The sequence below is a fragment of the Eutrigla gurnardus genome, assembly GCF_963514095.1.
Source record: "Eutrigla gurnardus genome assembly, chromosome: 20".
NCBI lineage: Eukaryota > Metazoa > Chordata > Actinopteri > Perciformes > Triglidae > Eutrigla > Eutrigla gurnardus.
Genome location: NC_139931.1, coordinates 8,799,414 through 8,826,528, shown reverse-complemented (window position 1 = coordinate 8,826,528; position 27,115 = coordinate 8,799,414). Strand labels below are relative to the sequence as shown.

At 44.0% G+C, this 27,115-nt stretch overlaps 1 protein-coding gene across 1 annotated transcript; it reads left to right on the top strand.

Moving 5' to 3' along the window:
• Nucleotides 1–26,549, top strand: LOC311031671 (adenylate cyclase 9). The gene is made up of 10 exons (XM_084038079.1): nucleotides 1–1,826; nucleotides 17,145–17,317; nucleotides 18,329–18,439; nucleotides 18,761–19,017; nucleotides 19,196–19,298; nucleotides 20,172–20,380; nucleotides 21,125–21,284; nucleotides 21,558–21,700; nucleotides 21,882–21,905; nucleotides 22,154–26,549. The coding sequence occupies exons 1-10, from the start codon at nucleotides 14–16 to the stop codon at nucleotides 23,457–23,459; spliced, it is 4,299 nt and encodes a 1,432-aa protein (XP_083894205.1). The 5' UTR covers nucleotides 1–13; the 3' UTR covers nucleotides 23,460–26,549.
• The last annotated feature ends 566 nt before the right edge of the window (nucleotides 26,550–27,115 follow it).

The following is a 27,115-nucleotide window of genomic DNA, read 5'->3' as shown; positions in this document are numbered from 1 at the left end:
ATTAAAAAGCAACATGGCATCCCCCCAACATCAACAACTGCTGCCTCGCAACACAGAAGTGAGCTGTGACTCAAGTGGAGACGGAGGCGTCTCAGTAAGGATTGGCAGTGGTGTAAAGCACAAGCACGGAGGCGGGCCGCTGGGTTCAATCGGGGGAGGCTTCATGGGGGGATCCAAGCACTGCAAGTACAGCATTTCCTCCAGCTGCAGCTCCGGAGAGTCCGGAGCCAGGAGGCCGGCGGTCAAGAGCTATCGAGCGCAAAAGAAGATGCCTCAGCTTTTTGAGCGATCTGCCGGTCATTTCTGGGACCCAAAGTTTGACTCTTCAATCCTGGAGGAGGCCTGCAGGGAACGGTGTTTCCCCCAGACCCAGCGGCGTTTCCGATATGTGCTCTTTTACCTGGTTGCGGCTGCTTTCCTCTGGGGAGTGTACTTTGCTGCCAACCCTTCCCGCTGTGACAGGACTGCCTTTCTTCTTCCCACCGCCTCCTTTCTCCTCTTCTGCCTCCTTCTCTTCCTCTTAACGTTTACTAAGCTCTACTCTCGCTGCTACAACCAAGCGTCTCTGCTGCTCATCATTGTGACCTTCACCCTGACCCTGGCCCCGCAGATCCAGACATCCAGCTTCAGGGTCCTGGAGACTCCCACGCCTGCACTCGATGTGGAAGAGTTCAGTGGCATGGGACCCGCATACAACCTGTCCTATGAAAAGCTTCTGGGGGGAAGCACCTGGACCCCTTGTGTTTCTCCTGTAGGCACCTTCTCCCTCTGTATCGAGGTTCTTCTGTTGCTTTACAGCGTTCTCCATGTTCGCCTCTATGCTTCTGTGCTGCTTGGCTTCCTCTACTCTGTCTTTTTTGAGAGTTTGGGCTGGTTCTATCTGACCCAGACTGGGGATAACTGGAGCTTAGCTTCTCAATCAGACTGGGACACGTTATGTTGGCTCGGCCCGGCCAAAGCTCTTCTCCACCTCTGTGCCCACGTCATCGGCATCCACTTGTTCACCATGTCGGAGGTGCGGTCGCGCAGCACCTTCCTTAAGGTGGGACAAGCTATCATGCATGGCAAAGATCTGGAGGTGGAGAAAGCCTTGAAGGAGCGCATGATCCACTCTGTAATGCCGAGGATCGTGGCTGATGAACTAATGAAGCAGGGCGACGAGGAGATCGGGGATAATTCTGTTAAACGATACTCCACCAGCGGCGCAGCCGCTGCCATCAGTAGCCCTAAAAACAATAAGCGCAAGAAAACCTCCATCCCTCGTGGCCAGATTATCTTCAGACCCTTCAACATGAAGCGGATGGAGCCTGTCAGCATCCTCTTTGCCGACATAGTGGGTTTCACGAAGATGTCTGCCAACAAATCTGCTCATGCCCTCGTTGGACTTCTAAACGACTTATTTGGACGTTTTGATCGACTTTGTGAGCTCACTGGCTGCGAAAAGATCAGCACTCTAGGAGACTGTTACTACTGTGTGGCTGGTTGTCCTGAACCCAGGCCAGACCACGCCTACTGCTGCGTGGAGATGGGCCTGGGCATGATTCAGGCTATCGAGCAGTTCTGCCAGGAGAAGAGGGAGATGGTCAACATGAGGGTGGGTGTCCACACGGGCACGGTGCTGTGCGGCATCCTGGGCATGAAGCGCTTCAAGTTTGATGTGTGGTCCAACGACGTCAACCTGGCCAACCTAATGGAGCAGCTGGGGGTAGCTGGGAAGGTCCACCTATCGCAGGCCACCGCCAACTTCCTGGATGACCGCTACCAGCATGAAGACGGACAAGTCATCGAGAGAATAGGACAGAGTGTGGTGGCTGACCAGCTGAAAGGTATGTGCTGTGAAAATATTACTGCTGAATAGAGATGTAGTGAGCTGATTACATTTTGCTGCTTTTTCCCCCTAGATTTTGTTGAATTCCAACAAGAATAATAGAACTGTAAAGTCAGCAGCGGTTGCTACAAATTGGCTGCAATGGTGAAACTTAATGCTGCAATAATTCCCCCCCATGAGCCCACACTCTTTTAGGTGCTGAAGTTAATGTCCTGTAATTCCTCTCTGCCATCCCCAGAGGAAAATGTGTCTGCAGTTCACTACCCGGGCGGATCACAACAGTGGGCAGGGGAGCATTCGCTTTGGTCAAGGTCAACGCTGGGTTTTTAGCATCATGCACCGGGCCCAGATGGGCTAGCAAGGGCCTGAGCCTGTTTTGTGCCCTCTGCGGTGTTGGCATTATGTGACCGTATCACAGACAGACGCCATCGTCGTTCTAGACATCCTCAATGTGTCCTGTTCTGTTAACCTCACCCTGAACCCAGGGGATTGCACTTAATGTAACTGTTGCCTTCTCTAATAGAGATTTGCCTTCAGCTTTGTTTTCACCCTTCTATCTTATCCTCTCTTTTTCTTGCTTCTAAACTTCTTGACTGCGGCTTTTATATGATGCATTTATGCAAATCGCCCCATTGTAACTAAACGTTGGCTTAATAGCTCTTTCCATCATTCAAGACTGGCTGATCCATTATCAGCCGGTGTGATTGAAGTGACGGTGTCTGACTAAGGTAGTGCAGATGGCGTTCATCTGCCCTTTTTGAATTAGCATTTCAGGGTTATTTTTATTTCAATAGAGGTTGAATGTGCTTCCTTGGAGGCTGCGTGTCTGATTTTGTGCAGAGCATTCCAGGCATGGATTATTACTAATTGATCATTAGCAATTCAAGTGTGCACAAAGTATCGAAAGATTTCGATACCTGTGGGAATATGCACAGATCTCCGTTATTATGGCCTGGAGATCGGCGCTGCGGCCTGTCGAGGAACAAGATTGAGAGAAAGCGCCTCTTGTTTACCAGCCTGTAAGGAATGATTTACGGGCTCACATTTCTCCCTCATCTGCTAGATTAATGAGTGACTACCATTCTTGCTCTTGTCCTTCTTTTTTTTATTGTGAGGATAAATGTGTTACCCACAGTGTTATCGCCCCCACCTCACCACCTTCCCCTCCTTTCTCCTCAACGTCTTTCTCCCCTCCATCATGTACCGAGTTCCCCTCTCAAGATTTATCCTCTCCCCCTGCGTCTGCGGTGCCAGTGAGAGCACTGGCTGTCAGGAGAGAGTTGTGCTCCACTGCTGTAAAATTCCCTCCATTGTCTGGCTCAGGCTGTGTGAATCACTTGGGTACCATTGCAGCCAGGCATGGATCCTGGCTGGGGCTGGTCCCTGTTGCCTGACTCAGAAGTAAATTGCTCTGACCATAGCGATAATTGCTATGCAGCTGGGGGTATTTTTTTTTGTTGTATTTTTGATGTTTCACTTTCTGACAAATAGTTTTCTGCTCTTAAGTGGCTCCACTGTAGGTGCGCGCCTTTAAAGGTTATACATTTTCTTCTTTATAACTTCCCACTATAATTATCAGCTATTTGTGGCTCATTGTAGCAGAGGTTCAACCATGGTTGAGTGTTGCAGCTGCATCCTGTTGGCTCCTCAACACTGACCTGAGGCCTGCGGCTTCAGTAACAAATGGAGATGTTGTGGCTCGGTTTACATCCCACTGGGTGATAGCTGGTGGTTTAGGAAAAGGCCAGTTACAGCTTGATCATGCCCGGAGTGATGTCTTCGAACATCATGTTTTGTTCAACTGACTGTCCAAAACCCAAAGATATTCAGCCTACATGTTATAAAACATCGAGATCGAGATTAGAGGTGCTGGAACCAGAGATTTCTTGGTGTTTTTGTTTAGAAATAACTTGAATCAGTTATCAAAAAAGGAAATATAAGATGATGAAAAAATGGTTTTGTTATTTTCTTGCTGGATATGGGAGCTCTGTTTCGATGGAAAGTACCTGTCTCTGTCCTCCCTTTTGTTCCCAATGCAGAATGATGGCACCTGCAGAAGAGTATCCCATTGGAGGAGACTGTCAGTGTGGTCCTATTATCTTTCTGCTGATGACAGAATCACCGCAGAGCCAGAGATGGTTTTTGTCCCTTTCTAAGCCTTTTGTTTCCAGGGGGAAAGGAAATGTTTGTGTGCTGATGTTTTCTAAGGGTTGTATTCAATACAACTGGAGAAAATGTAGCTATGAGAGTCTTTAATGGACAACCATACAATAGTGTTACAGATCTCGGCTGCTTCGTGTGTCTTTGACTGCAGTGCCAGACATTAGATCGTATAGAACTGATACTCATGAAATGACAATGTGAAAGTGAAAGCTTGTAGCCTCGTGATGAATCTGCAGAAAATGATCACTTGAATCTGCATCTCCCCTCAGCTTTGGTCCTGGCTGTACATGCTCGGCACCAACTGGCAGCTAGACACAGTTGGCGATGGTGAATATAATGGAACATTTAGCAGCTAGAGAGCCAGCTATTTCCCGAAGTAGCAGCCACCAAAATCAGAGCTAAAAGAGAGTGAATATTGGACTCACCAAATGTTTGCCTTATCAGCTTAAAAGTGACAATTATCTACTTGCTGTTTCCACAACTTGTTTTCCCAAGGGGATGCTTTTGAGTCTTCCTATTGTGTAACACACCTTCAGTTCTCTCTCCTCCTGCAAATCTTCCAGGCTGTTGCTGAACCTCAGTATGAATGAGTGGGAAGAAATACAGAAAAAGTAGCCGAAATGAACACTAGTTGCTCCACTTTGATGATAGAAAAAGAGCAATTTCATTCATTTGAGCTTCTGGCAGCTTTTGTAGGGGGAGCCACCTGCCAGCCAGCCATTTATATCACAGCAAATTATATTGATTGCCTATAATGAGCCTGTCGTGGCTGTATTTATTTATGATGAGGCAACAAGAGAGAGTTTCATGTCATGTGGGGATCAGAGAGAATATGATTTGCATTCTGGTCCACGGGATTCATTTATCCCAATTGTTTTGTCCGCCATTAAATCTTCAGAAAAGCAATTGATTGGCTACATTAGGGATGATTTGAGCACACAGCAGAATAGCTGCAAACAGTCCTCGTGATGAATGTTCCGTGTCCCTTCACTTTGCAGCAGGTATTGGTTATCGGAAGAGCCATTTGTGCTTTCGGGAGATTGGCATACACACTCAATCACACACCCCTACCCTTACCCTGTGAGTGATATTCCGTAGGGATATACCGTCTGTACAGTATTTGCCGGAGGCTCAGTGGAGAATTACTTATAATGGCTGCTGCCTCTGACCTTGAAACACAACAAATGAGGCTGGTTTAAATTTAAAGACGCAGGGATGGAAAAAATGAAGGCAAGAGGGAGTTGGACGGGGAAAGTAGATGAACTGCCCTCAAATGTGATCCAGTTCTGCAGTTTGAGAGCTAGTGTTGGTCCAGTGGGTTGTGGCACTAGAGAGCCGGACTGCTGCAGCGTTGCCTAACCACCATTACATTAAGCCTGAATGTAACTGGACCTCAACATTGAGCTCTAGTGTGAACCACAAGAAGTGAAGGGGAAGCTGTCCACATCTGAGCCTCCGGATTTTACACCTAAAGTGCCACGTGTGGGCGTGTGTGCTGTCCGTCTACACACTGCTGTACTCAACGAAAAAACGCTTTGGCTTTTTTCACCCTAATATATACACAGCTGTCTTTTTCCCCCTGCCAACAAATTAAATACCTGGCGTAATTTCCGTCTAGACGCGTGAGTCCAAATCAGTATGCGTGCACAGCATTCAGCCCTACTGTAGGAAGACGTGTTTGGAGTGGCTTTTTAACCAGGAGGCAGACAGAGCTAGAACATGGTTAGGCTGTGGTGGTTGCTGTTGAGGTGGTTTATCAAACCAGTAGCAAGTAGATGCCGGGATTAATATTACACAGCATACTGCGTTGTGTAGCTGCCCTTTCATCTGAAGGCTGGCAGGGGGGACGTGGCTTTCCAGAGGCTGCCAGGGATCAAACTGCCAGGGGGACTCTAAGCTGCTATACAGCGACCGAGTCGGCCTCGAACACCTTGGCTCTGCATGGTAGATAACAGCTCCGCCAAGAGCACAGTGGCATGATACATCACGCTGCATTTTACAGTATCGCCCTGTACCGTGTATTATGGTTCAGCACAGCATGGCAGTGCAGCCTGCAGTAATGCGATCTCATCATTCAGCGTCTTTCGGTCCTTATCATATAGAAAGTCTGCAGAGCTACAGGACGCTTTACAAACATGGGGCCATTGTGGGAAAGGTGATTGAGGGACTATGATGTGATTAGTTGGACTTTCATTCATCTCGGTTATCTACTGTGCCCACTGTCACTCAGCAGGATTGGACTACCTGTACTCATTCAGGAGGACTGTGCTGCAAGGGTATTGCTTGCCGCTTCGACCCGGCAAGCAATAATAGATTTGTACTCGGGTGGTGTAATGACTTTCTGGAGCAAGAGCAGAAAATCAGAAAGCATATTTTCTTTTTCAAAGCGCGGCAAATAATCTTACCTGCATGGCACAGTGAGATTTCTCTAGGAACATCTAGGTATTGTGTTGTACTCCACTTAATCCTGTCAGGTGTCAGAAGACCCCGGAGACCTCTCGGCCCCCCCTAAGGGGACAGCTGTCCCATTGGCTCAGTGGTGAAGTCTCCTGCCTGTATCTACCCTGACAGAGATGACCCAGGGTGATGAGGATGAGAGAGCTGTAAATCGGCGCCTACACGTTCTGTCTGAGAAGGAGCTTTACATGCGATAACAAACAGATCGGATCAAGCGAAAGGTTACGAGTAATGCTATATGTCTCTGGAGCGTTCTTTCCATAATGCCGCCATGACACTTATGATAACCATCTAAGGCTGTCGGGGAAAAACCTGTGCGAAATGAGATATTTTCTTTACTGTTTAATATTTTTTGAAGGCACGTTATATAACCTTTGTTGCATTATTATTCATTTTGTTTGTGTGTGTGTGTTTTATATAGTTCCACTATGCCTGAGAGAAGAGAAAACTTTTACTTTTAACACAAATAAGCTACATTTCTTCCCCCTGGTGCATCTCGTATGGTGAGGTGGGAGAATAATGTGCTTTGACTCCCATGTTTCAGCTGCTCCATTAGCTACCATTAAACTGTTGGAGTAATGCAGTAAAGCCATGATGGCCTGTTGTCTGGAGTTAGTCATGTGGCAGATATGTACTTTCTTGTGTAATTAGCCCATAACTCACCGAGTATGGAGGATGGAAGTGTGGTTTCTTATATTCAAACTACAAAGAGTATAATAAGTTTGCGGTTTTTACTGTAGTATTTGCGTTTTACAATATTTATGAGGCTCCTAGAAGAAGCATAGAAACACAACTGCCAGTGGAATTGGACTCTTTATTGCATTAGGAGGCAAATGAAAAGAAATCGTATACAGTGTCAGTGTGATGCTAATGTGGATTTAATGCAGCCAGAGTTTGTAAAGGAATCTTCTTGCTGCTCTCTCCTGCATACAACCAATCTGGTATCACAGTAGGTGTTTTCACATATGCAAATATGATCAGAAGATCTGCTTGTATAGCTTCATGGAAACATAACTTCCCCTCTTGCAGACAACGAATAAAAAAAACAGAAAAGACTAGTTATATACTGAGAAAAGAAACCGCTACATGGGGACAGAAAGATAGAGTTGCTCCTTAAGGTTTTCCCGTCTTTGGCTTTTGTGGGGATCGACCTGATTCACAGTCATAACACCGGGCTCAGCACACCACTTCAGAAAGGAGGTTTTACCATCTGCAGCCACACACACACACACACACACACACACACACACACACACACACACGCACGCCCACCAAGGCTAATTGCCATGGCAACAAGCTATTGAAAGGGGCGTGGGTCAGCTGGAAACTGGAGTCTCTTTTTAGATAGGACTGGTGCTCTGACGGGACAAAAGGGGCCAAATATTCCTCATTCAGCTGATGCTTTGGGTTTCGTGTTCAGGTAAAAAGCCAAGTGAAGCTCTATTTCTGTGTGTGCCGAGCAAGGAAAAACCTGAACACGGGCAGCCGCTCTTCACTGCAGCTGAAGGATACTCACAGATATAAATGGCACACATTCTGACTCCCAAAATATTTTAAAAAGCTTGAAAAAGTAAAAATAAATAAATGCTGTCTCACTGTAATTTTTTGACAATTAGATTTCTCCTCGCACACTGTGAGGTGAGACGCACTCTCCTCGCGGCCCTGCAGATGCTCGGGTGATAAATTGCTATCGTGAGTCATTGATGCATCCTAAGCTTTTCTCCTTTGTGATCAGGGGAAGAGAAAATGCCAGCACTCGTCCTAACAGACACACAATAGCCTTTACTGACATTGACAGATGGAGCTCAGTCTTAAGGTGACAAGCACAATAACCCCCACCCACACACACCAACACAGACACACACACACACTCATACACAGACTCACACTCTGCACTTTGTGTTCAAGCACACTAAATGCACAGACTCGGCCGTACCATGTCTGTGTTTGTGGGCTGTATTCGTTAGTGTGCACAGCGGGAGTGTGTGTGTGATAAATGGCTGTGTGAATTATGAATGAGAGAAGATGACCAGGGAGCCAGCCCATCCCGAAGCCTGCTGCTAACACTCTGCACTGTGTGTGTGTGTGTGTGTGTGTGTCTGTATGAGTGTATTGTACTGTAAAAAATAAAGTGTTTCCTCCCTGAATTATTTGAGTATATCTGTGTCTATTATTGCTTCATTCCTGAGTATTTTATTATTAGCTGTGCAGGCTGTGAAATGAATTTCAGAGTGCCTCAGGCCGACTTTTACGAATAACAAGCCTCTATTTTAAAATGCTCACCCCTCACACGTCTCTCATACTTGAAATCTTAAATCTGACGCAATCCTTCGTGTCTCTTATTATTTTAAGTAAGTAAAATTTTGATTTGAGAAAGCAAGTATGTTAGTGTGTGTCGTAGAGCTCAAACAATTAGTAAATTCAGGGAAAACTAATTGGATGACAGTTTTGTTTTGGATGCTTTTTACATTTGAGGTTTATGGGATGTCTTAGGTAACCACCTTTACTTGCCACTGAGCTCATGATGCACCTGAGGATTCTTGTTCTCATCTATGTTCTGACCCCAGCTTTTGGCTTCAGCTTTGGTGAAAAATAGCACACCGATACTGAAATTAGTTTCCTAGGGTGTCTAGGCCCAGCCTTAGAAATAGGTTGAGGAGCTTCTCCATCCAACTGGTAAGAGGCCACTGGATAGACCCAGAGCACACTGGAGAGATTATATATATCTCATCTGGTCTGGGAACGCCTCAGGGTCCTCAGGGAGCTGGGAAAAGTGACATCTGGAATACCTTTCTTACCCTGCTAATCCTGTAACCCGGTCCTGGATAAGTGGGTTTATTTTTTTATACATTCATTCTTTTTTTTTGTTGCCTTCTGGTGAAATTAGTCCCGGTGACACTATTACCAAATTGCCTCAGAAACATCTTTAGCTGGTATTTCTCTACTGGAATTTCATGCTATTTATATCATATCCACAGTACAGATGTATCTGCCCCGAGGTAATGTCAGCTTGGCTTGAGTGTATAGCAGGTGTGGCTGGTTCCTCTCTCGTTTGAACCAAGCTCCCTGCCTCAGGCTCAGCTCCCTCTATCGGCTTCCTTGGGGGACATCCTTCCAGTTTCCCCTCCAGCGATCAGCTGCTCCTCCATCCACCTACTTTAGCCCCAGCAATCCCCTGTGCTGTCACTCCTAAAGGCCACTCTCTGACTTACTGCATGTGTGTGTGTGTGTGTTTATATTCCTGACAGAGGCCATGCCTCATCCTTTTATCACTTTCAATGTGTCTCTCTTCGTGTCACTTCTTCGCGTTCACCGTTTTTTTTTCTGTTTTCTTGCCCATCTTGCTGCTCTGTCATTCTGTTAGTGTTGAGTCAGAGTGCTGACACCTTCATCGACAAACTTTAAAGCAATCTTATAAGGCTGCAAATCAAATTGTTTTGCTTGACCGTGAGATTTACTGAACCTTTTCAATTCAGCTTTTTCAGAGGATGCAGGTGAACATGTGTCTCTGTCTTCAGCCGAACATGATTCAGAGGTTTCTGTGGTGGAGGCCGACTTCGGGTTGTAGTTAGAAACCTTATTTAATCCTCCTCTCATTGGCCCGCTTTCCATAAAGAGTCCTCAGGGAGTAGCACGGTGCTCAGTAGAAGATCCAGCACGTTCATTAACCACCAGTGATGGTGCCGTTACTCAATATGTCGAGTCAGCAGAGTCTGTGGTATAAAGGCAGAAGATGGAGCGTGTGGAGGAGGGAGATGTTTGTCTGTGTTGCCTGTTTGCTTTGATCATTTACCCGGAGCCACAAGCTCAGTCCCTGTTTAATCGATGGGGGAGCGATGCTCATAACTGCAGGTCAATAATATCTCAGGTCCAGATAATAATGCAGCATGTGATTAAATTGGATTTCAGTTAGAAGCCGCTATGTTGATTCTCTTTTTTGTTTTGTTTCCAGTCCTGGCCATAAATTAATAAGAAATTGGTCCCTCTTGTGTTCATTTGATTTTTTTTTTTAAGGTGAAAACAGTAGAGTTAAGATGAAAAGGGTTAGGGACTGAACCAACTTGATAATGTGTAACATTGTGGAGAAGAGGAACATCATTAGAAGATGTATTAATGTCTTGATATAACACCTTTTTTTAAACTGTATTCCTTGACAGTTAATTTAATTTCCATTCAAAACAAGACAATGTAAGGCAGATAATCACTAGAAAGGACATTTCAACTGATTCAAGACCATCTTTGCAACAGATCGAGCAGGAATAAGTGAAATGGACAGATGTGCTGAATAGCATGAGGAGCCATGTGTTCTCCATTATCAGAGAGATGAAAAGAGGGTCGGGGGCATTATCATTCAGAGGAGCATGTGTGGGCAAAGGGTTTGACAGCAGAGAGGACGATGGTGTGGAAAATAATGATGGAAAGTGAGTTTGAGCTTTCGGGATGATGTCAGCGGTGGCAATCGCCCTTAAGCTCCATGTGGTGATGAGTTAAACAGATATCGGCTTGGATGCAAAAAGTACAGGGAGGATGGTTGGATTTGGGACAGAGAGAGAGAGGACGAGAGCAAGACGGACAGTGAGTTACAGTGAGATTGACATAATGGGGGGGGAAATACAGGCCACTGAGCAAAGAGTGGGTGTGTTGGGAGGTGGGGGTTAAAGATTTTGGAGGGATGTCAACAATCTATTGTTCTGCCAGCGGACCATGGCAGCCTGGAACTGTCAGGGAAGGAAGGATCGAAGAATCCAAAACGAGCGCGGAGTATAAATGAGACAAACGCAGCCAGGCGAGATTTAAAGACTTTGGAGGGATGTCAAGTGTTTGTATTGTCGTCTTGAGTGAACCACGATGGGGCTGGATTGAAGCCAGGGGGGGAAAAAAACAAAACACCGGCCAAATATGGAATTTTTGTCTCGGTGCCACCCCTGTTTACAGCATTGAGGGACAGAAAGGGGGGAAGGATATTGACAGATTTTGTAGATTGCAACAGGAAGAGAGACCTCAGTATGGCTTGTTGTCCCGGGTTTGTTTTTGCGTTGGTAGAGAAGTGCTCTGACGCAGTTCACAGCTAAGAGACCTGTTTGTCCCAAATCTGTAAGGCTAATGTGCTGAGAAAGCCCAGGTGGTGCACACGACTTTCTGTTTCTTTTTTGTGGCTTACATAACTCATACTGTGGGTTATCTGGGGTCTCGGAGTGTTTGTGAAAAACTCTATTGGTTTAGCTGGGCTTCACTTAGTTTGACATGTAGGCACGACTTCAGCTCTATCCAGTCTATAATGCCTTGTTTGTCAAATTCCAGTGCTGGGTGCTACTTGAAAATGTGACTCGAAAAAATACAAAATTAAGCAGTTTAGTCCAACAGTCTCACCCACTTCAACATATAGTTTAACAAGCTATTTGACAAATGACTCAGTGTCTGCCTTGCATGCAGGGAGGCTTGCTCTACTGCAGTGGTTCTCAACCATTTTGGCTTGTAAAATGAAATACTTGTTTGTGTGGCAAAAAGTCCCAGTTAAGTAAGATTTAATCTTTAATATGATTGATGACTGAAACTGGCTATTTAATTTTGTTACAGTATTTGCATTATTTCTTTTGTTTCTATTTACTAAAGAAAAGTTAAACAATGGAAAAGAACAGCAATGGCATTCTAGTTTAAAAAGTACAGGTACTATGTAAACTCACCAATGGAAACAAGTGATCAGAAATCCTCTTAATGACACTATGTAAAGAGGAATCAGAAAATCATTTATGCACTTTGGGGTGTTTGATATGGATAAATGTTATTATAAGACATTTAGATTACTATTTCTCTAAATTAAATTGTCAATTCATTCATAGACAAAATAACCAGATGGGAATGTTTTAAGATAATCCAGGAAATGACACCAAAAAGGTGCCTCATCAAATTGATGATAAAATCTTTTAAACCAAATCAAAGTAAGTCCTTCTCATTGATTTGCGGCCGACAATGGCCTAATTCAACCGGAGAAATAGATGTTGTTAGAAAAAATCGTTCCAAGTTGACAAATCTCTGCTGTCTTTAATAAAACATAATCCTGGGTTTTTCAGTGTGTTGTTGGATACCAGTACCCGTGTAAACACATAACAATCTATAATTTATAGAATCCACATTTAGCTCTTTGTGCTTGTTTATCCATGTGGTAAATTGAGCGTAGTGATAAACATTCCCCTCCATATTTTCCAGAAGACAGTCAGACATGTCTGACCAAAAATTGAATTTATTATTATGTCTGCTTGACATCTAACAGAGGAGATATATTTAACATTGTGAATAATTCTTCTTCTTGCATGCCCTTTAATGACTCAGAAGTAACCTGGTGTTCAGCTGTGAAAAAAGGAAGTCAACTCTCGCCCTCCCCCATCGCCAGCCATCCTCGGCTCGGGAGACACGCACAAACTCTGCTTCCTCTTCGCTGTCAGAGATGACATTGTGATTCCCTTGGTGAATCCTTCTGAAAAATGTATGCGTCTTTCATGTTTTGCACACATGCATTTTTTTCCCCATCCACCACCACTGCCAAGCAATTCACAGACTCACTCTTGCCTCCGCTTTTTTCCATCCCTCCCTCCTGTTCTCTGTGAACCGTGCCACAGTAATGAAGTCCTCCTAAACAGCCCGTCATACCGGACAGGTCTCCTTCTGTTCCTCTTGCCCTCCTCCTACCATCTGGGACAGGATGTACGGTGTATCCCAGGACGGGGACACAGTGGAGGGAGAAGGTGGGGGCTGGCAGTGCCAACTGGCATGGAGAGCAGCCCGGCCTGGCAGTGTTAGTTTCACCGTGCCACCTGCTCCACTGCTCTCCTGCTCCGACACCTGGCCTTGGAAGGCAAACCTATCATTTTTCGGATGATAAGAAACCATGATATGTTGGTGTGTGTGTGTGCTGATCCAACACTTCTTCCCTCCCCGTTGCCCTCTGTGTTCTACTGCTTTTAATACACCGGGACAGCAGTGTTGGCTTTCCGGTCCCACTCGGGTTGCAAATGGAGTTTGAAAGCAAAGGTGTTGTTTTGAGATAAATGACCAAGAAGCTTAATGTTTAATCCCGTCCATGACTGCACCTGTAGCACTTAAAAACAAACAATATCTATTCTCCTCTTCTTCAGTGTGTATAAACATGTATTGCCTCTATGAATAGATCGATAGATAGATTGACATGTTTGATTGATTGATAGCTAACCGTCCTTGTTCAGGGCTGACCGAGGGTTATATTGACATTGACCCAACCCTCTGCCCTGAGCTCTTAGCATCATGCAAAGAGAGGTTCAGGGACGGCCAGTTGTCCCACAGGAGGATGGACGTGCTAAGAGAAGGCGAGAGAAAAGGAGGAGTAGACGTGATGGTGTTATTCGGTTGCAAAGTGCTTTACTCATGTCGCTCTCTTCTGTCCCGTGCAAAAGGGCTTTGAGAGGGAGATGATGTAACCGGGCTCTCACGGGGAAAGGTTATCTTCTGTTCCCTGTCAACTGATAGCACAGGGCAGGACACTTCAAGTCCCATAATTCCGAGAGGCTTCCACTAATGATGCCCTTCTATTAGCCCAGTGTCAGACACATGTACATATACCTGTGTCACAGATCATCAAGCAGATCACTCATCTGGAAAGAAACAACACCCAGCATGACGTTTCCTGACCTTTTCCCCCGCTGCACGGCCTTTAGAGCGCAGCTGTATTCTAATGATGTTGGACCCTGTTAAAGTGAACAGAGGAGCCAGCTGCTGGCCGGGCCAGTTTTTATCAGAGACACAATTTACTGCCAGACAACACTGTAATTTCATCTGCCACAAGGTTGGATCGTACACACGAGAGATTGTCCCCAGAACGGCCAGGAACAGGAGGACAAACATCTGCAGACACTTGAACTCATATAACCACTCGCGCAAACAAACACAGATAACACGCTGCGCCCCTTTTGCAAGCCCCTGCATTTGATTTATCTGGCTCTTCCCGGACGGTCGGGGCTGTCCCTGAAACAGGCTGACCACAAGAAGTGATCAATCTGACCTGCATCCTCACTGACCTCTGAAGCGGGATGGCCGTTCCTGTCTGTGAGCAGGAACCACGTTTCCCTGCTTTCGCACGACAAAAGAGGAGCACTGAAATGTCTGAAATCAAGCCAGCAACACGTTTATTTTGATGTAAGTCAATCCATAAACATGAGGTGATGGAGAGGTCAGGCTGCAGCGGATCTGCTGTCGCCTCCCAGAGCTGTCAGCTTGCCAGTGTTTCCTTTAGTTTTGAAATCTCTATTTTTTTCAGTTTTTGTTCCACCTTTTATTCAGTTTTGTATTCATGTCTGGCATCTTGTTCGTAATTATCTTTTATAACAGTTTTTTTTTTATATTGGATCTTTAATGTGCCATTCACTATGAAATGTTCGGCTCTAGTAATGTGTTGCTGTGTGTATTATCTAGCTCGAAACACTTCATTATCTTTAATAAGTCGTTGGAGAATAGAGGCTGAGTGGTCCAGTGATTTCTGTTTAGGTGGAATTGGCGCTTTCCCCATCTTATACAATTATTACCCAGCAGGCACCATTGCTTTTGCAGCAGATATAGGATTTTGCATTAATCATGACTCTAACTATATTAAGAAATAATACAGCGTGACTCACATTTTTGTAGTTCTGTGTGTTTCAGCCTGAAACGGACTGTTTCTTTGAACTGAAATGCTCCCAATCTGGCTTGTAGAAATCTCAGTGAACCGTCAAGAGAACGGTCACACGTCAGCAAATCTCTGCCCACGGTCATGAGGGAAATGAGACATTTTCTTTGCTCAGCAAGATATCTTTACCTTTGGTACCTTTTATAAAACACTGTGTTGAGGGGAGGACTGAAGATGAAACGGGGAAACCAAGAGGGAGGGTGAAAAGCAACCCTGTTGACCGACGAGCAGATGCAGAAGTCACTGTACGTCCTGGTGGGAGGCAGGGAAGGATTTGATTAGCCAACTAATGAAATCAGCGTGTGTGCGTTGTTGTGTGTCTCTGTGGATCTGTCTTTGACACACAGTCACACTCGCACATTTTCATCCTCAGAGACAGTCAGAAACTCCCCACGGTTTCCTGCTGCCTCTTCTGGCTGCTGTGTCATTCTGCATCACTGGTGTGGGGAATTAGCTCTTTGTTACCTCCTTCACTTCCCCTTCCCTGAATCCTCATCCACCTGGCTATCAACTCAGCTCCAGCGAAGCCGTACACCTACACCACATCTGACGTGTGGGTGGTTGGAGGGGGTGCATCTTATAATTGCGCTTGTGTTTACATTCTGTCTTTTTTGGTCTGCTTCTTGAGCTGCTTATCTCAGTGTTTGTATATGTGTGTGTGTGTGTGTGTGTGTGTGTGTCATTGCAAGACTCGGTCACATGTGTGGTCTCTGTGAGCGTGTCAGAGTGCGGCCTCAGGGAGGCGAGGCAGAGGCGAGGCAGTGGCTGGCCTGTCTGAAGTACTTAGGGCAGACAATGCTCAGAGCCAGAAGCTGTAGCTTCACTGACAGTTGAATTATGTAGCTAAGCACTCGGTCACAGGTAGCTATGTTGCCAACGTACACACACACACACACAAACAGATACCTGTGACTGTGGAAATGGCTTGCCACTGCAGTGATGCAGACAGATGTGGGAAATATGAAGAGTTTTAACAAACTATTGGTCTCAACGGAGCGGACAGCAAGCACTAAAAGTGTGTCGACTTCCTGTTATTTACCTGTCACAGTGACAAAGTTGGCAACAAAAATCCAAACAGGAAGTGGACTATATGTCTGTAATGTTGATTAAATCGCGCTCTGTGGGAGCATCATGGTGACCCAGTAGTCAAAAACTGAAAAGAATAAAGAAATCTTACTGATAGTAGTAAATATGCAAGCTTGTGCATTTCAGTGCATCCTACAGTGTGTTGCAAAGCAAGTGGAAAAACCTTGTGTTAGACAATTGAAAGGACTTATCTTCACATTGCCATGTTTTGTCGTTGTTTTGGGCAGAATTTTTGGATAAAGGTTGCCCAAACACACACACACACACACTTTGTAAGACTGATGGAAACTATAACATGTTGATAGAAGTGGGAGGACGCAGGTGTTCAAATATTTGGCCCCGGCCTCCTATGTCTGTAAGTGTTACTGTCTCATGGTCACGGTCACCTCACATGCATGAATTCTGCACAGAGATGCATGTCCACATGCACCTATGTGATACATTTCTGAAAGAGATATCTTATTATAGAGAAAATTAGAATGATATATGGGATGATTTCAGTGCTTCTATACAGAAATTCTTTCTGGAGTTGGAGCTAAGGATTGGCTTTTCACGTTGTTTCTTTAGCTTTTCCACTTTCTCTCTCTGGCTCATCTATTTGATACTAGTGAGAGAGAGACATACAAAACCCTGCACAACTGCATCATCTTGATGTATATGTTTGTGGAAACGAGAATGACTCACGCGTGACCTTGGCTTTTTCAACTGGGAGATTGATATTCGCTGCTTCTCGCCCACTGTTGATTCTACTTTCATGCAAGAGCGTTGAATGCAAATTACTGAGGGGTTTCATCATGCTGGGTACTGAGCCTCTGCTGAATTCTAAAACAACTCCACACCACCATACAGGGACGACCTGTTCCAGTTTCCAGAGCTGATCTGTCGGTGACATCCTCCTCTCTGTTTCTGTCTATCCAGGCCTGAAGACCTACCTGATCTCTAGCAGGAAGGTGGAGCCCCACCCTCTCTGTAGTTGCTCTCAGTCGGGGTTGGCGGGCCCTGAGCATGAAGATCCTCACTGCCCCACATCCAGGGTGCACACGCCCGATGGAGCTCCTTCAGCCTGCACTCTGCCCCCAGACAGCGCTAAGGTAAACACACAGTATCTCTGAGAATAACATGTGCAACATTGGCCATGTTGATGAGGAAATAAGTGTATTTTTCTGGCAACAGTTTTCATTGCACATCAATATTGCCTGAAGAGGAACACTGGTCTGCATGGTGTGTGTGTTTACGGGGGTGTATCAGAGGCTGAAATCAATAATTTCATTCTTTTGCATGCACGTAGCTTCATTTTGTCTTGAGGTGAGGACATGAAAAAGAAAAATGAATGGCTTTCATCCCTGCCATTATCATGCATCTGAATTGTTTCATGTAATTAAATGGATTAACTTTGGGCATCCTGCATGGTTAGCGCGTCTGTTAATTTCCCTCTTCACTTTTAGGGCACCTGTATGCATGCTTCCACACGAGGCTCCGTTAGTGTAGCAGCTTATTCCTCAGTAAATCCATATTTATAAGAATCTGAGAACAAAACAGTGCAATCTTAATAATTAGACAATTATTCTCCCCAGCAGGCAGTCTGACTCGTCATCATGTTCTGCTCATCAATCCCCAACATATCCATCCACTCCTGTCCTCCTTAGCTCTGCCTGCAAGGGAAATATCTAATTTGCTTCCAAATTGAACCACTAGGTCATGGACTCAATAAAACACATACTTCTCTTATAATTACCCTCAAAACCTGCACCGCTGTGCACCCCATGATCCCTGTACTGATCTTTCACATCTCTGACAGCATGCAGGTACACAGTGTGTGCTATCTCTTTGTGGTCACATTACATAGCGTGTCAGTGCTGTAGTCAAGACAACCTAAATGAACACCAAGTCAAGACCACATGAGTCTGAGTCCCACACTGCATGACACACTTCAGATAAAATATGGAACATGCAAACCAAAGGCACGTGAATCTAAACGATCGACATTCCCGCGAAAACAAATTCATTTTCCTCTTCATTCATCTATGCTCACATGCTTTCTTTGATCTGTATCACTCAATGTATTGCTTATCTTTCTTCGTGCATCCGCCGTCTCCCTGCAGTCGCCTTGTATATCCTGCAGCGTGGTCCCGATACCAGGGGAGGATCAGGTTCTGGAGGAAGGCACTGTGCGCAATGGCTGCCATGATGACCCGAAGACCAACAGCAGCAAGGTTAGCCTCTTGTTACCTGAACGTTTTCCCCAGATGATAAATGTCTTATTTCCCATCACTTACCTATGGGATGTTGGGGCATAGTGAACCAACTCTGCATTTAGATCAAAGAAATAGAACTCCATGAGTCCCAGATAAAGCCTGTAGCACATGATGCAGCGTTATACTTCATATTCAGACTCATCATTGCTGGCCTATTTGATGGCCTATTTGGCCGTTGAGGGACAATAAAGGAATTCTGATTCTGATTCTGATTTGCGAAACCAAGATCCGTTACCACAGTTTTTTCCTGGTCTTCTCTCTCACATCTTTCCACCTTAGGACATTTCAAATCTGAAGTGTTCCCCAGCCATATCTTCAGGCCGCAGTCCCAAGGCTCTGAACGGCCTGCTCAGTCCTCAGCTGGAAGCCTTGAACAACAGCCAGACGTCGCTCTCCGAGATGCTACAGGAGAAGGAGAAGAAGACGTGGAGTGGAGGGGCCATGGGCATGGACCACTCGGCCCTCATCCCTCTACGCTCCAAGAACTTCAGGGAGAGGAGCGACGCTCACTTTGTGGATGTTATTAAGGAGGACAGGTAAGAATGACTGGAGAATGAATGCAATTTAAAAAAATCTTTAATGTTTAAATATAATGTACAGTTGATAAGGAAGTCAATCTCAGCTGTTAATGTCAAATTTCCAACCAATTTAATGCTGATTGATTGTAACACACGCTACATAATTTCTTCTGACATTCCTCTTTGCCTGCGGCAGCCTTATGAAGGACTATTTCTACAGACCTCCTATAAACAAGCTGAGCCTCACCTTCCTGGAGGGGAGCCTGGAGTCTGCTTACCGGATAAGCTACCAGGAGGAGGTGTGTGTGTGTGTGTGTGTGTGTGTGTGTGTGTGTGTGTGCGTGTGTGTGCGTGTGTGCGTGTGTGTGCGTGTGTGTGTCTGTGTGTGTGTGTGTGTGTGTGTGTGTGTTTGAGAGAGAAAGAGAGAGAGCTGTTTTGTGCATGATGTAATTGTGCTATTATGTCTGCATTTTAAATGTGTTTACATGCATATTTGTTTGTCTTTATATTTCGACATAATTCCTCGACTGTTATGAGCTTAACATAGTTGCTTTAAGTCTGACTGAGTTTAACAACGGTCAGAGAAAACCAGCTACCACTATTTTCCATCGTCATTCCATCTCTGCTGTCTCTGTCCGTGAGCTACCTGTGTTTGTGCATGTTTTATTTTGTTTTTTTGCCTGTTTGTATTCCTAGTCTTAGTCCTAGTCTGGTCCCAGTCTGGGTCTTGTCTGGGAAGCCTGTTAGCACTGCGTTTCGACCAGACCGGTCAAGACTGCGGCAAAGAGAAATCACTGCAGGACCTTAAAAGTAGATTTGTGTTGGTTTGTGCTGCCCTCTGCTGGTGCGACCTCAGAAGTGCATCTTCACTCTCATGGCTGCAACACTTGCTACATCGTGTAGTCTAGAGTTTGTATCACTTACTTGGGAATTGGGATGGATATCAGTAGAGGCGTATTCTTGGATAATTGATTTTTAAGTCATCCTGAAAGGCGAGGCTTTTTTGACCTTGGTTAGATTTCACTGACTACGCTTCATTAATACCTCACTCTCAGTTTGGAACATAACCCTCCATTACTCTTAATTACTACTTACTTGTATGTTTTACATTATTTTTTTAATTTCTGCTCTGCTTTTGTCTGTTTTTCCCTCCCTCTCTCTCGTGCTCCCAGGTGGAAACCCAAGCAGCAGTGCAGACCTTCGCCAGTCCAACATTCAGTTCTTTTCTGGACATGCTGCTGTGCTGTTTAGTGTTTCTAGCTCTCTCACTGGCCTGTTTCCTTCGACCACTTGTCTCCCAGCAGAGTTTGTCCACACCAGCACTCATTCTGACAGCTGTAGCCACCCTGTTGGAGGCTCTGGCTCTGCTGTTTGCTATACGGTGAGAGACTGAATATAGAATATGGGTCTTAAACTGCAGGCCACAGGCTGGATCCAGCCGGAAAGACGATATCAGAAGTCAGCCACATGTTTAGAATTCATTGTTATTCATGGCCCTAGAAATTGGCTCTTTACTCTACATTTGACATTCAGCAAGCTGCTCCTAATTGTACAAATTCAACGTTCAACCTTTAAACCTCAGCGATGACAAACTGCCCTCTGTGTCGCCAAAATATCCGTGACTTAAACTCAAAGAATTGAGAAGGATAGAGCAACTGAAAAGCTGTTTTGTGATTAGACAACTGCACAACAGTAGTTTTTATGTGAAAGTAGGGACTATATACTTTTTTATAGTTACTGTTAAAACACATCTAGTTCATCTGAAATGTGTGTTTTTTACATATGAATTACCAGAAGATGTATGTTTTTGTAAAACTTGTAATCCTACGTAGGATAGACCCCACTTTTGGGATAACACACAAAACAAAAACAGCTACTAGGACGATTAGTTTCTGTGATAACCAGGAGGCCATATGTCTATGGGCATGTGCTTTCTGCTTTATAATGGGAAAATAAAGTGGACAGTGTGCTGCCGTAGGATTAAAATGTTTGCAGCAATTGGAAAGCAGAGAGAAAACATTCATTCGCACAAATCTAAATTCAGCTCAAAAACGAATAGGTCTTATTAACTAACATCTACATCATAATGGTCTCAATGCCAATCTCTGTTGTTTTTCCTCTGCAGTATGGCGTTCTACCTGGACAGTGTGCTGAATTGCACTCGGTTATTGATGAGAGTCATTTCAGGCTGGATAGCCCGTCACATTATAGGAGCAGTGCTGGTGTCCCTGCCCACTCTGGCCGTCTTCTCTCATGTCACCTGTGACATGCATCTCTCCATCCAGGTGAATTTGAAGTTAAGTTTGTGTAGAAAGGGGTCACAAGGGTGTTGAAAACTAGTATCGTTATTTGATTACTGTCTTCATCATTAAAATTGTATACAGTAAAGCACCTCATCTGTAGGGCTATGCTTGTAAAATGTCCAAATTACCTCAGCATAATGTATTTTATTTGTATATTATGTTATGTTGTTTAAAGTTAACGGGATGTATGTGATAATCTGGGTTCTTATAATATGTGCTGTTTTGACTAATGCCTCCCCCTCCTATTTTTCCCAGTTCACCATGTTCATCTGCTGTGCGGTCATCATAGCAATCATTCAGTACTGTAACTTTTGCCAACTGAGCTACTGGATGCGCTCGGTTCTGGCGACTTTGGTGGGTCTAACGCTGCTTGCCTTGCTCTTCAGTTCCCCCTGCAGGTATGACAAACTGAAGAGACACTGAAAGGAGATTTGAAACCCATGATATAAGTGGATTGTGTGTTCAATAATAATGTGATGATACTCACTGAATTATCCAGAAAAGTGCACGTTGGATAGCGATGGATTTTTACATGCACTTGATGCATTAATGCATTCATTTGTGTTTCATCTTTTCCAGTGTTGCTAAGAGTCTCTTTTTCTGGTGAGTACAATGATTATTGTTCGCATTGTAACCGTCAGTTTACTTCTTTTTTTTTTGTGTTCTGCATGATGCAGAGTTGAACTCTTAGTGAGGTGAAAGCAACTCATGGCAAACAATTCTGAAGTTGTGGTTATAAATACAGATAAAGAAGCTGCAAATGTATTCAGAAATGCCAAATACTTATTCTGCCATTCTGTTTAACTATTTTCCTGCATTGTTCAATCTATTTCTCTCTGTCTCCCTACTAGGTCAGATGACCAGACCAACAACAGCAGCAGCAACAGTTCCGTCGTCATCTCTGAGCAGACAGCAGATTCAGACCTACAGGAGCTGCTGGGCCCTGAGGCCTGCGTGGCCTTTTTCCTGGTCCTTCTCCTGATCTGGTTCCTTAACCGTGAATTTGAGGTCAGTCACAGGCTGCATTACCATGGCAACGTGGAGGCCGATCAACACCGCATCAAGATTCAGAATATGAGGGACCAGGCCGACTGGCTGCTTCGCAACATCATCCCTATCCATGTGGCCGAGCAGCTAAAGGTCACCCAGAGCTACTCCAAGAACCACGACAATGTGGGTGTAATATTTGCCAGCATTGTTAACTTCAGTGAGTTTTATGAGGAAAGTTACGAGGGAGGCAAGGAGTGCTATCGTGTCCTCAACGAGCTTATTGGAGACTTTGATGAGCTTTTACGGAAGCCTGCCTTCTCCAATATGGAGAAGATCAAGACCATCGGTGCCACGTACATGGCGGCAGCAGGACTCAATGCGCAGCAGTGTGCGGATGCGGCACACCCTCATGCCCATCTCCGTGCTCTTTTTGAATTTGCCCTGGAAATGATGCGCGTGGTGGACGACTTCAACAAGAACATGCTGGGCTTCGGCTTCAAGCTCCGCATCGGATTCAACCACGGGCCTCTAACAGCGGGCGTGATCGGCACCACTAAGCTCCTCTACGACATCTGGGGCGACACAGTCAACATCGCCAGTCGTATGGATACCACGGGCGTGGAGTGTCGCGTCCAGGTCAGTGAGGAGAGCTATTGTGTGCTCAGTGGCATGGATTATGATTTTGATTACCGTGGCACCGTTAACGTCAAAGGCAAAGGGCAAATGAAGACCTTCCTATACCCGAAGAGCAGCGACAGTGGCCCTGTCCCTCAGTACCAACTCTCAGTCTCGCCAGAGATCCGGGTGCAGGTGGATGGTAGCATCGGACGCTCGCCCACTGATGAAATCGCCAGCATGGTGCCAACAACCAGCATAACTGCAAGCGGTACCAATATTATAGTACCCAGTGCCGGTGCTGGTTCCTCCTCTGCCACAGGGCTTAGCCATGAGAAACAGGCAGACAGCCGTGACAAACGTCCATCTACAGAGACCCCTCACGCCAGGCGATCCACGTCTCACCTCGAAGGACCTCCCCCTTCCGCAAATAACAAACAGCTCTTCATCTCATCTTCTGCGCAGCAAAATTCAACATCCCAGAAAGACATTAAGAAGGACACGAGCGGTGATGATTATGACGGTAATGTTGGGGAGTTAACCAGACTTTAAGAATTTGCTGCGATGGCCGCTTTTACCATAAATCCGCTACCCTTTAAGCTCTTGTTCCTGCCGGTTGGCATTTGTAGAATTTGTGTACATTTGGTTCGTATCCCAGGCAGAATCAGAGAAAAAGCCCCACAAGCCTCTTCTCTGCATCAGCCAGGCAGCATGTTGTTTTCATTGTAAATCGGTATTATCAGTGGAGGGTTATGGATAGACCGTGAAGTGAGTGTCAGGCAGGAACACACAGAGGAAATGAGAAGATGTGATGGCTGACTCTGAACCTTCTCTTGCCTGTTACAGATCCCATCGTCTCCCATTAAATTACTTGATTATCCGTATACCTTTAATCTTAAATATTTCTTTCATATGTCTTTTAAGTGCCTTTAGAGTAGAATAATGTGTAGACTACGCCTTTTTGAGTAAGGGAAGAACAACATAAAGGGAAAACTTTAAATAAGCAAACTTTCTTTTTGAAAAACTGCTTTGCTTTTGTTACAACTTTACTTTGTAAACTATACTTTGCTGTGATCTTTTTGCCTTTTATGAAAAAGAAGAGCTCACCTTGCATAGAAAGTGCTACAGCTGGAGGAGAATCACAATGTGTCGACTGAAGGGGGAATAAGACGTTACGCCAAGATATGTATGAGTAAAATCTGCACTAGGATGCATCCGAGCCTGTTTCCATGCTCTTCAGGAGAAAAACCAGAAAAGTTCTCCTGAAAGGCACAGCAGAAAATAATCAATACAGGCTTAGGGCAGACTGCGTCGAGCTGCGTCTCGTATGAGTGTGTTTGAGTATATTGCATGCAAACAGTGTGTGTGTGTGTGTGTGTGTACGTGTGTGTGTTTGTATGTATCTTGTGTACCAACAAGGTCATTCAGGGTTTAATGAGGTGAGGTCCCCATGAGTTACTTGGGAGTTATACAGATTTGTTGAAACTGCAGGCTGATGACAAACAGTTTAGGAACGTAGTCGAGGAAAAAAAAAATATATTGGTTGCTGATGTGGCAGTGTTTTTCTCTGGCCTGGGTTAGGTTTTTTTTTGTATTGCCTCAGAACTGAGGCATGATGGTCTCAGCTACATTTAATCAGCATGCTTGAGATGAACTCTTACTCGTGTTTGTGCCCTCTCCCATGATCTCTGGCTCTTATGGGAACCCGAGCTGTGTTTCAGTGGATCCTACAAGGCGCCGCTGCACCTGTAGAGTGTCTTGAGTGTAGATCAATTAGAGAAAGCAGCTGTCTAGGTTGTGGATTACACTGTGTGGTAGTTGATAGGGATTTTAAGACGTGGATAATCAACGTGGAATGTCACAAATCAAGACTTAACGTGTTTTATTGTATCTGTTGTTACACAAACTTGAGCTGTTCACGGGACGCCCCCCCTCTCTAGTTTCTATGATTTGAAAAAACTAACGAGGTGAGAAACAGTTGGACACATAAGCTGCTTAGGACTTTCAGTGGCATGAAATGTAATAGCACTGAAAATGGCAGTGCATTTTTTTTTTTATTATGGGTGTTCGGACTCTTTTGACTTCATTGATTTCATGCTTATGTCATAAGGAAATCAAACTGATTAAACTGTACATGTTGCTGTTGTTTCTTAGAAAAAAGGATTGTGTGCTCAGAGGCAAAACAGTTGTTGTTTTTGGTGTTTCAGTAAAAAGTTTCCAAATAATAAAGCAAAACAAGAATATTTCAGTAAAACAAGGAACAAGTTTGCTTTCTTTTATCGTCAAATAATGTATTCCGACTGCCATGTTCATCCTAATAGTTGAATATATTGCTGTGTGAAGATAAGGTAGCTTGTGCCTTTTGAACTTTGAACTTGATTTTCCTCATCTTTTTTTCTGCTCTAAGCTGTTTTTATTTCTTCAGTATGTTTGGAGTTCATTTTGACGAGGTTTTCTAAGGTCATACAATCTGAGCAGTGCCTTTTCTTAATGCATACAATTAAATGTACATATACCAAACGTATTCAACATTAGTTGGCCTTATTGCATTTTTTTAAATTCTTTTTTTTTTTGGCCTTCCATTGTGTATGTTTTCTATTGCTTAAATGGAGTTGGGTTGATTTAAATGCAATAACAATACATTTGAAAGGGAAAATAACCTTCTGTATGCTTGTGAGCACACAACCCTTGGATCAGCCGAGCATTTGTGGTTGTTATACTTCAATAAAGGGATGCTTAGTATAATTATTGTTTTTTATCCATGGTCAAGTGCTTAATAGAGGTCATGATACTTGAGTGTCAGGTAAAACATATAAGCTATGTTTCTTTTTTTCATTTCCTCCTCAGTAATTTTGATAAGCTTTTTTGAATTATGTGTGTTTAACATTGTTTTGCATTAGTATTGTATTTGGGACAAGCAGGAACACTTAGACAGGGGCATCAAATTTGATTGCCACTTGTACTTTATCTTGTTTTTTCTATCCCCCCCCTTGTTTCACTACAAACATAAAGCTTTGGTGTTGATTGGTTTGTTTTATCGAGATGTAAGTGACATTCTATCCCAGCAGAATGGCACACTGTGAAAATATTCATGCCAAAGAGTGTTATTGTTTATTTTAATCTTCTGCTTAATTTGCAGGTCGTGCTGTGCATGTTCAAGAAAGGTCATTTATATATTCACTGTTTCAAGACATTTGCACAAGACGCTCAATTTTTATGTACAGTATGCCTTTATATTGTATAGTATCTGAGCATTTTCTATTATTTATATAAGCGCATGTACTAGAGTATTAAATAGTCTAAAGAACTGGGTAATTTTAATAATATTGGAATAATACTTGTGTGTTCCGTTTGCCTGCATGTGTGTAAAAACAAAACTGTATGAGCGTTTGTAAAACGGCGTGATTGTGAGTGTTTTTGGAAGGGATGCTCTAATCTTATCATCTCAAAAAGTATGACATGCTAGGACAGTGAGGCTTCAATTAATACTTTTTTTAAGACTCTCCTAGATGTCTGCAGGTGAGCAGTGTTTCAGTAACCTGCTACAGCCACGATTTAATGAATTGTTGCATTCTTCGGAAATGTTTTTTGTATATAGTACGCTAATAGGTATGCAAGTGAATAAAGTCAGTTGCTGGGAAATGTTGTCCGGTTTAATTTATAGCCTGTACACTACATCCTGTTCTCAAGTGCTGTTACAACTGACTCAAAGTACTTGTACTTTACTTCAGTATTTCCGTCATATACTGTTTTATACTGTGTGTATTTTGTACTATACTACTCCAATGCTTACAGTGTTTCATTTGTAGATGAAGATTCGACATACAGAACATCACACATTCATAAAATATGAAACACTGTTATAGATTAATTTAATCAACATAATATAAAGGAGCTTTGGCCTCCATTTTGCTCATAGTTATGTACTATTGCTTATAAAACGTGTTACTTTTTGTACCACTGGTATTTACTGGTAACCTTACAGGATATTAAGAGAAATGGGAATTAGCTGGCATCTTTGGTGGAGTACATTCACTATATTTAAAGCATTTAACTGCTCGGAGTCTAACATTATTTTATATTGATGCATTGACTTGTAAGCAGCATTTTAATGTTGTATTTGTACAAAGTGGAGACAATTTAAACTACTTTTACGCCTTGGTATATGCAGTCTATAACAGTGACTTACATTTTACAAGCTAATTGTT